This window comes from Salmo salar, chromosome ssa14 (genome assembly GCF_905237065.1).
Source record: "Salmo salar chromosome ssa14, Ssal_v3.1, whole genome shotgun sequence".
Lineage (NCBI taxonomy): Eukaryota > Metazoa > Chordata > Actinopteri > Salmoniformes > Salmonidae > Salmo > Salmo salar.
In genome coordinates this window covers 67,102,341-67,112,345 of record NC_059455.1, presented here as the reverse complement: position 1 = coordinate 67,112,345, position 10,005 = coordinate 67,102,341, and the positions used below count along the sequence as shown (strand labels likewise).

General features: G+C 45.4%; 1 protein-coding gene across 1 annotated transcript in view; it reads right to left on the bottom strand.

Moving 5' to 3' along the window:
• The window catches only part of LOC106569883 (synaptotagmin-11), a 35,877-nt gene extending 27,511 nt beyond the window's left edge, over positions 1-8,366 (bottom strand). Inside the window, exon 1 of the mRNA XM_014141596.2 lies at positions 7,995-8,366. Coding sequence (XP_013997071.1) covers positions 7,995-8,028 — 34 coding nt within the window. The 5' untranslated portion in view covers positions 8,029-8,366. The remainder of the gene's footprint in view (positions 1-7,994) is intronic.
• Positions 8,367-10,005: the final 1,639 nt, after the last annotated feature.

The following is a 10,005-nucleotide window of genomic DNA, read 5'->3' as shown; positions in this document are numbered from 1 at the left end:
CAACAACTGCCCGAGTTACACCAGGAACGCACAATCCCTCCATCAGTGCTCAGACTGTCCGCAATAGGCTGAGAGAGGCTGGACTGAGGGCTTGTAGGCCTGTTGTAAGGCAGGTCCTCACCAGACATCACCGGCAACAACGTCGCCTATGGGCACAAACCCACCGTCGCTGGACCAGACAGGACTGGCAAAAAGTGCTGTTCACTGACGAGTCGCGGTTTTGTCTCACCAGGGGTGATGTTCGGATTTGCGTTTATCGTCGAAGGAATGAGCGTTACACCGAGGCCTGTACTCTGGAGTGGGATCGATTTGGAAGTGGAGGATCCGTCATGGTCTGGGGCGGTGTGTCACAGCATCATCGGACTGAGCTTGTTGTCATTGCAGGCAATCTCAATGCTGTGAGTTACAGGGAAGACATCCTCCTCCCTCATGTGGTACCCTTCCTGCAGGCTCATCCTGACATGACCCTCCAGCATGACAATGCCACCAGCTATACTGCTCGTTCTGTGTGTGATTTCCTGTAAGACAGGAATGTCAGTGTTCTGCCATGGCCAGCGAAGAGCCCAGATCTCAATCCCATTGAGCACGTCTAGGACCTGTTGGATCGGAGGGTGAGGGCTAGGTCCATTCCCCCTAGAAATGTCCGGGAACTTGCATGTGCCTTGGTGGAAGAGTGGGGTAACATCTCACAGCAAGAACTGGCAAATCTTGTGCAGTCCATGAGGAGGAGATGCACTGCAGTACTTAATGCAGCTGGTGGCCACACCAGATACTGACTGTTACTTTTGATTTTGACCCCCCCTTTGTTCAGGGACACATTATTCCATTTCTGTTAGTCACATGTCTGTGGAATTTATTCAGTTCATGTCTCAGTTGTTGAATCTTGTTATGTTCATACAAATACACTGCTCAAAAAAATAAAGGGAACACTTAAACAACACAATGTAACTCCAAGTCAATCACACTTCTGTGAAATCAAACTGTCCACTTAGGAAGCAACACTGATTGACAATAAACTTCACATGCTGTTGTGCAATTGGAATAGACAACAGGTGGAAATTATAGGCAATTAGCAAGACACCCCCAATAAAGGAGTGGTTCTGCAGGTGGGGACCACAGACCACTTCTCAGTTCCTATGCTTCCTGGCTGATGTTTTGGTCACTTTTGAATGCTGGCGGTGCTTTCACTCTAGTGGTAGCATGAGACGGAGTCTACAACCCACACAAGTGGCTCAGGTAGTGCAGCTCATCCAGGATGGCACATCAATGCGAGCTGTGGCAAGAAGGTTTGCTGTGTCTGTCAGCGTAGTGTCCAGAGCATGGAGGCGCTACCAGGAGACAGGCCAGTACATCAGGAGATGTGGAGGAGGCCGTAGGAGGGCAACAACCCAGCAGCAGGACCGCTACCTCAGCCTTTGTGCAAGGAGGGGCAGGAGAAGCACTGCCAGAGCGCTGCAAAATGACCTCCAGCAGGCCACAAATGTGCATGTGTCTGCTCAAACAGTCAGAAACAGACTCCATGAGGGTGGTATGAGGGCCCGACGTCCACAGGTGGAGGTTGTGCTTACAGCCCAACACCATGCAGGATGTTTGGCATTTGCCAGAGAACACCAAGATTGGCAAATTCGCCACTGGCGCCCTGTGCTCTTCACAGATGAAAGCAGGTTCACACTGAGCACGTGACAGACGTGACAGAGTCTGGAGACGCCGTGGAGAACGTTCTGCTGCCTGCAACATCCTCCAGCATGACCGGTTTGGCGGTGGGTCAGTCATGGTGTTGGGGTGGCACTTCTTTGGGGGGCCGCACAGCCCTCCATGTGCTCGCCAGAGGTAGCCTGACTGCCATTAGGTACCGAGATGAGATCCTCAGACCCCTTGTGAGACCATATGCTGGTGCGGTTGGCCCTGGGTTCCTCCTAATGCAAGACAATGCTAGACCTCATGTGGCTGGAGTGTGTCAGCAGTTCCTGCAAGAGGAAGGCATTGATGCTATGGACTGGCCCGCCCGTTCCCCAGACCTGAATCCAATTGAGCACATCTGGGACATCATGTCTCGCTCCATCCACCAACGCCACGTTGCACCACAGACTGTCCAGGAGTTGGCGGATGCTTTAGTCCAGGTCTGGGAGGAGATCCCTCAGGAGACCATCCGCCACCTCATCAGGAGAATGCCCAGGTGTTGTAGGGAGGTCATACAGGCACGTGGAGGCCACACACACTACTGAGCCTCATTTTGACTTGTTTTAAGGACATTACATCAAAGTTGGATCAGCCTGTAGTGTGGTTTTCCACTTTAATTTTGAGTGTGACTCCAAATCCAGACCTCCATGGGTTGATAAATTGGATTTCCATTGATTATTTTTGTGTGATTTTGTTGTCAGCACATTCAACTATGTAAAGAAAAAAGTAGTTAATAAGATTATTTATTTCATTCAGATCTAGGACGTGTTGTTTAAGTGTTCCCTTTATTTTTTGGAGCAGTATATTTACACAAGGGCAGATGGTCCAATTTTTCGCCTAGTTGGCTCAGGGATTCGAACCAACGCTCTTAACCGCTAGGTTACCTGCAAAATAGATAGCACACAAGCACTAAGCTATCTGGATTATGAGGTGGGAAAAGTTACAAAACTCCCGTAGCCTACTTAACAGAGAACATGCCAAAAGTTGACAAAACAAAAAGGAGAACAGACGAGGTACTATACCATTAGTGCAAGCAGGTATGATTTTCGCTTTCGTTGAGCCCACAGCAATAAAGCAGCAGAGCCTGCCGTGCTAACGGGTTCCCACTAGATAACAACTAGATAACACAGCCACAAAGACTATGACTAGCATGAGGTGTGGCTAACATTAGCCAGCTTGAGCTAGCTAGCTTAAACTCGGTAGCACAAAGTAGATCCTCCATATGACGTTGAGGGTACTTTAGAAGTTATCTGGAAATAAGTCAATAAATATGTAACTAGGGTTGTTAATTCCTGGAACTTTCAATAAATTCCCTTGTTTTCCAGAAATCGTGGTTGGAGGATTCCGGATTTTCTGCTTATTCTCTCCTGATTCTAGAAATCTCCAACCGGGATTTCGGGAAAACCAGGGAATTTATTGAAAGTTCTCCGAATTTTGCAACCCTAGTAATAACCCAAAAACATTACTATGTTTGTACTTATAGGTAACCAGGTCGTGACTACAACTAAGTTACTAAGTCTTTGACCACACTGTGTTGTTACATTGGTGAGTAAAAACTCATGTTTCCTACCCTTTAAGTGGCAAACCGTCCCGTTCAGGACTGACCGCTAACTTTCTGAAAGGTGACGTCAATGTGCTTGGAAACATTACATTCTGAAGTACCTTCACTACACAGAGTCATCTGTCTCAAGAATTTTTCAAATAACCCAAACACTCATATAAATGTTCTTGTAAGCAATCTCTTTTCGCTCTTACATGTACAACATATGTCACATAGTAAGACATTAACAAAGAGGAAACATCCATCTCCCCTACTGCCATCAACACGCCGGGGTAAATCACTGCAGCTCAGCTTCACAGGACTAAGCTAAAAGACTATCTAAACCACTTTTCACACAACGTTAGCTTTCTCTGTGTGTTTCTTCATCCTGATATCTCGGTGAACATAAGTAATACAGACAGACATCTTGTCCTGAGGTGGATTGTGCTGTATTTCACCACTGGGTGAGAAAGGGGCTTGTCACTCTGACACCAGTCACTATGGCATTAAATCACAAGCGCTGTTCCGGCTAGGCCGCACACACTGCAGAGAGAAGGTACAGAGATTGAGGGAGGGAGAGGAAGAGAGGTGAGGAGGGTAGGGTAGGACTGTGTGTCACTGTCAGCTCACCCCTTCATCCAGGCTAGTCTGCCTCAGTAAGACATGTACCCCCGAAGAGACAAAGAAAGGCAATAACATAAGGATACTGTGCTCCCGAGTGGCGCAGCGGTCTAACATGCTGACCACACCGCTCGCAACTTTACACATACGTGCTAGTCAATCATTTCACCCACATTGCTCGCTCGCTGAGGCGAGCATCTGCGTGGCCAGGCGCTAAAATAGAAATTGGTTCTGTTTGTGACGCTCAATGCGCTGCATGTCTGGCCTCTCCCATCTCCTTATTGGTGTTTAGGAGCATATGGGTGATTGAACGATGAACTGACGTCTACACTCCAGTCGGTTGTAGTAATGCACCGTAAAGTTGGTTGCTAACCGCCATATAAAGTCCAAAGAAGTAAATGAGAAGCCTGAGGAAGGAAGAGAGATGACGAGAAAGGAATTCGGTTTACCGTTTTATCTGTGGATTAATTGTCGGTGTAGAGGACCTTGTGCATTTCAGGTAAAATAACAACCCAATGTTTATGTCCCAGGACAAAAGCAAGCTAGCTAGCTAAATTGCCATAAATGTTTAATGCTGTTCGACCTGTCCCCAAATTAATAGAATTGGTTCAGAGTTTGTTTTGATATTTCAACCTGCATGTCATGATCGTGTCTGGTGTGGGGGTACAGAATCAACATGCGCACGATGGCGCATGCAGGCATCCGGTTTGGTCAGCATGTAAGGCACTGCATCTCAGTGCCAGAGGCGTCACTAGAGACCCTGGTTCGATCCCGGGCTATATCACAACCGGCCGTGATCGGGAGTCCTATAGGGCACAATTGGCCCAGCATCGTCCGGGTTAGGGGAGGGTTTGGCCGGGGTAGGCCGTCATTGTAAATAAGAATTTGTTCTTAACTGACTTGCCTAGTTAAATATAGGTTCAATTAAAAAAATTAAATGCCAAATAAGTACACCAATAAGAATTTGAGATTCTTCAAAGTAGCCACCCTTTGCTTTGATGACAGCTTTGCACACTCTTGGCATTCTCCCAACCAGTTTAATGAGGTAGTCACCTGGAATGCATTTTAATTATCATGTGTGCCTTATTAAAATATAATTTTGTGGAATTTCTTTCCTTCTTAATGCATTTGAGCCAGTCAGTTGTGTTGTGACAACGTGGGGGTGGTATACAGAAGATAGACCTATTTGGTAAAATATCAAGTCCATATTATGGCAAGAACAGCACAAATAACCAAAGAGAAATTAAAGTCCATCATTACTTTAAGACAAGAAGGTCAGTCAATCCGTAGAAACGACAGTCCATCATTACTTTAAGACAAGAAGGTCAGTCAGTAGCAGTTGCAAAAACCATCAATGATGGTCAATATGAAACTGGATCTCACGAGGACCGCCACAGGAAAGGAAGACCTAGAGTTACCTCTGCTGCAGAGGATAAGTTCATTAGAGTTACCAGCCTCAGAAATCGGCAATTAACTGCACCTTAGATTGCACCTCAAAGAGTTCAAGTAACAGACACATCTCAACATCAAATGTTCAGAGGAGACGGCGTGAATCGGGCCTTCATGGTCGAATTGCTGCAAAGAAACCACTACTAAAGGACACCAATAAGAAGAAGAGACTTGCTTGGGCCAATAAATACAAGCAATGGACATTAGACCATTTAGATTTTTGGTTCCAACCGCCGTGTCTTTGTAAGACGGAGAGTAGGTGAACGGATTATCTCCGCATGTGTGGTTCCCACCATGAAGCATGGAGGAAGAGGTGGGATGGTGTGTGGGTGCTTTGCTGGTGACGCTGCCAGTGATTTATTTAGAATTCAAGGCACACTTAACCAGCATGGCTACCACAGCCTTCTGCAGCGATATGCCATCCCATCTGGTTTTCGCTTAGTGGGACTATCATTTGTTTTTCAACAGGACAATGACCCAACACACCTCCAGGCTGTGTAAGAGCTATTTGACCAAGAAGGACAGTGATGGAGTGCTGCATCAGATGACCTGGCCTCCACAATCACCCGACCTTAACCCAATTGAGATGGTTTGGGATGAGTTGGCCCGCAGAGTGAAGGAAATGCAGCCAACAAGTGCTCAGCATATGTGGGAACTCCTTCAAGACTGCTGTTGGAAAAGCATTCCAGGTAAAGCTGGTTGAGAGAGTACCAAGAGTGTACAAAGCTGTAATCAACACAAAAGCTGGCTACTTTGAAGAATCTCAAATATAAAACATATTTTGATTTGTTTAACACTTTTTTGGTTACTACATGATTCCATGTGTTATTTCATAGTTTTGATTTCTTCACTATTATTCTACAATGTAGAAAATAGTTCAAATAAAGAAAAAAACTTGAATGAACTTTTGACTGGTACTGTGTGTGTGTGTGTGTGTGTGTGTGTGTGTGTGTGTGTGTGTGTGTGTGTGTGTGTGTGTATAAATAATTTACTTTATTTTCTCATGAATTTCATTATATAATCTTGAAGCCCATTCAAACCGGTATGGGACTGGATACGGAAGTAAAGCGGAAGGGGTCATTATCCTTTCCAGAACAGTTACTGCAAGTATAGGGAATGCATAACCAGGCCAGCTCAGTACAGCTTGGTTTGACTCAGCTCAGTAGTGTGAAAATCCTTAAGGTGGGGTACACTGCAGCTGTTCCCTCCAGCTTTGGCACTGGGCTCAACTCGGTGGGAAAATCCACCCATGAATCAAAACAAAAGCAATGAAAGCTGCTCTGGGAGATAGCTATCTGTTAAGGAGAGGAATTATGCTAATATGAATTTAACAATGCAGATAAATTGATAATGAAGAGAAAATATAACAGAGTCCTTTTGTTGGTGTAATTAGACTCCCCACGCCCTCTCACTGAGGAGCTGCTCCAACACTCCAGACACAAACAAACATTAGCGCCTCTACCCTTCACTGCACACACACAACAATCTCTACAGGAGGTCATTTATTTTCATAGACTATTCGGTTTGGAAAAGAGGAGTTTGACTGTTTCTTACTGATTTTGTCAATGTGATATGTCTCATCCTGTCCTGTTAGTTGTCTGCACTGGTTGTTGTGTAATCGATTGTTGAGTAATTGCAGGTGTAAGCCTTATATTTATACAGTAGGCTAAATATATGCATGTGACTGGGTGTAGCTAGTCTGAAATCTTTGTCCACTCATTCTCCAAATAATAACATATTCTGCCCAGAGTTAAGCCCCATAGTTTATGCTTTAACTCTGACACGGGAGCATGGTGCACTAGGCTATTGGCAAAACATCCATCAATGCCTCCCACCATCCCACGGTGACTTAACTAGATTACAATGAGCACGCAAATTGATTGCCCAGCGAGTGAGGTTTTTGGGCAGACGTGACAGACCATCATCCACCCTACCCAAATGTTCTGTTATGCTATGGACCAAGGGTCCAGTTCAGCAATTCGGGTAGATGTTCTTTAAAATAATAGAAGAGCTGGCAGTCCTGCACAGTTGATGCCAAGCCTCTAGAATAGATTGAACGTCATCATCCTCTCTAACCCACACGCACAGTCAAAAGCCATTCGAGAAGGATGGATAAGTGTCTTCCAACCGGGTCTCACCCTTAACAATAAACCTGTACCGCGCACGACATTAACCAGAAGTCAATATATATTTGTTTGTATATAAATGTCAAAAGGCACATTTTCATTCAGTCCACATCCCCTGCCAACATTCCTCCCTACAAGACACAAAATGACGAAGCAATAGTGGCTACTGCCGGAAACTAACGCACGCATGACCATACATTTTCATGTATAGGCCTATTTGTAATCCCAACCAATTAAACATAGACAATAGGCCTATGCTCAGTTTTAAAACGACTAGAATAGGTCTGTGTTCTCCCCTCTGAACATTGTTGATAAAAAATACATGCACCCTAAATCCACATAGTTTAAAGAGGCTTCCCATATTCTAGGGGGCTTTTTGATGTCTTCCTGCTGTTGGATCAAAGCTACTGTATTTAATTATCAGAATAACATCCGAGACTTTCAGCCTTGTTAGGCCAACAAGACACCATTTAGAATCTGAAAATCTGAGAAACACTTCTTTTTTTTTTTCGGTTAGCCTAAAACAGTTGTCTGCATGTTATTTATCACGAGGAAAAACATTTAATAATATGTCTTACCATATGCTGGTCTTAAATTGGTTATCTCAGCCATTTTGGGGTTCAAAAGGCTGTTGTCCCACCAAAAAAAACAAAAAAACAAATTAGACTCGCAGGCTTCTAATTTATTTCCATGAATGATATTGTCCCTACGCTTTTTCTTTAGGTCAGTAGGCTATATCAGCCGGGCGATGAAGCGACGATGTTTGACCGTCGTATTTTCCTCAGACCGAAATTATTGTTGTGATTCTGTGGCTTCTCAAGGATGCTCTAGCAATTGCGCTGGCTTCAGCACACTCCTGTCTCGAGCTCAAGTCGGGTGCGGTTGCTGAGCAAGACTGCTACAACCAGCCTCGAGGACCCCCCTGACAACGGTAAGTTTAAGAGAGAATTTTCTTGATTCCTCGCATGCTCTCTTCTCGCCTCTTTAACCAAACCCATTGGATGAGAAGGTCAGAGGGGCGGGACCTCTGACCTTCTCATCCAATGGGTTTTGTTAAAGAGGAGAAAAGATAGGATTTAAGGAATCAAGGAATCTCAAATGAGATTCTCCCTTGGAAATGTCTGGTAGCGAGATCCAATCATATCACCCTTCGCTACCACGAAGTTACCGAGAATTGCCCTCACAAACCAACCAGAGAAAGCAACGCTACCAAGAATTGGCGAATGACAACAAAGCAGTGGCATTGGCTAATGGGGATAGGGCTAGGGCAGGACATAGAAAAGGAGCATCTGTCCTATAACTTTTTTTTGGACTAATGAAATACAACTTTTTCACAGCATAGTAACCAACTTGGAAAAAATTAATTGATAAGTTGATGTACTTTAATTTTTAACCCCTACAGATGTCGGATCTTAACTTGATTACTCTTTTTCCACTGAGAATTTTCCTGTTGCGTCAGGAAATTCAAATGAGCCTCATGATTAGTTGACTACAGCTCAGCGTTCAACACCACAGTGCCCACGAAGCTCATCACTAAGCTAAGGACCCTGGGACTAAACAACTCCCTCTGCAACTGGATCCTGGACTTCCTAACAGGCCACTCCCAGGTGGTTAGGGTTGGCAACAACACATCTGCCACGCTGATCCTCAACACTGGGGCCCTTCAGGGGTGTGTACTTAGTCCCCTCCTGTACTCCCTGTTCACCCACGACTGCGTGGCCAAACACGACTCCAACACCATCATTAAGTTTGCTGATGACACAACAGTGGTAGGCCTGATCACCGACAACGATGAGACGATGAGACAGGAAGGAGGTCAGAGAACTGGCAGTGGTGCCAGGACAACAACCTCTCCCTCAATGTGAGCTAGACAAAGGAGCTGATCATGGACTACAGAAAAAGGTGGGTCGAACAGGCCCCCATTAACATCAACAGGGCTGTAGTGGAGCGGGTCGAGAGTTTCATGTTCCTTGGTGTCCACATCACCAACGATCTATCATGATCCAAACACACCAAGACAGTTGTGAAGAGGGCACGACAAAACCTTTTCCCCCCTCAGGAGACTGAAAAGATTTGGCATATGTCCCCAGATCCTCAAAACGTTCAACAGCTACTCCATCGAGAGCATCCTGACCGGTTGCATCACTGCCTGGTATGGAAACTGTTTGGCATCTGACCGTACAGTAAGGCGCTACGGAGGGTAGTGCGTACGGCCCAGTACATCACTGTGGCCAAGCTTCCTACAATCCAGGACCTATATAATAGGCGGTGTCAGAGGGAAGCCCATACAATTGTCAGAGACTCCAGTCACCTAAGTCATAGACTTTTCTCTGCTACCGCACGGCAAGCGGTACCAGAGCGCCAAGTCTAGAACCAAAAGGCTCCTTTACAGCTTCTACCCCCAAGCCATAAGACTGCTGAACAATTAATCAAATGGCCACCGGACTATTACATTGACCAACCCCTCCATTTCTTTTGTACACTGCTGCTACTCACTGTTTATTATCTATGCATAGTCACATCACCTCTACCTACATGTACAAATTACCTCTAACCTGTACCCCCGCACACTGACTCGGTACCGGTACC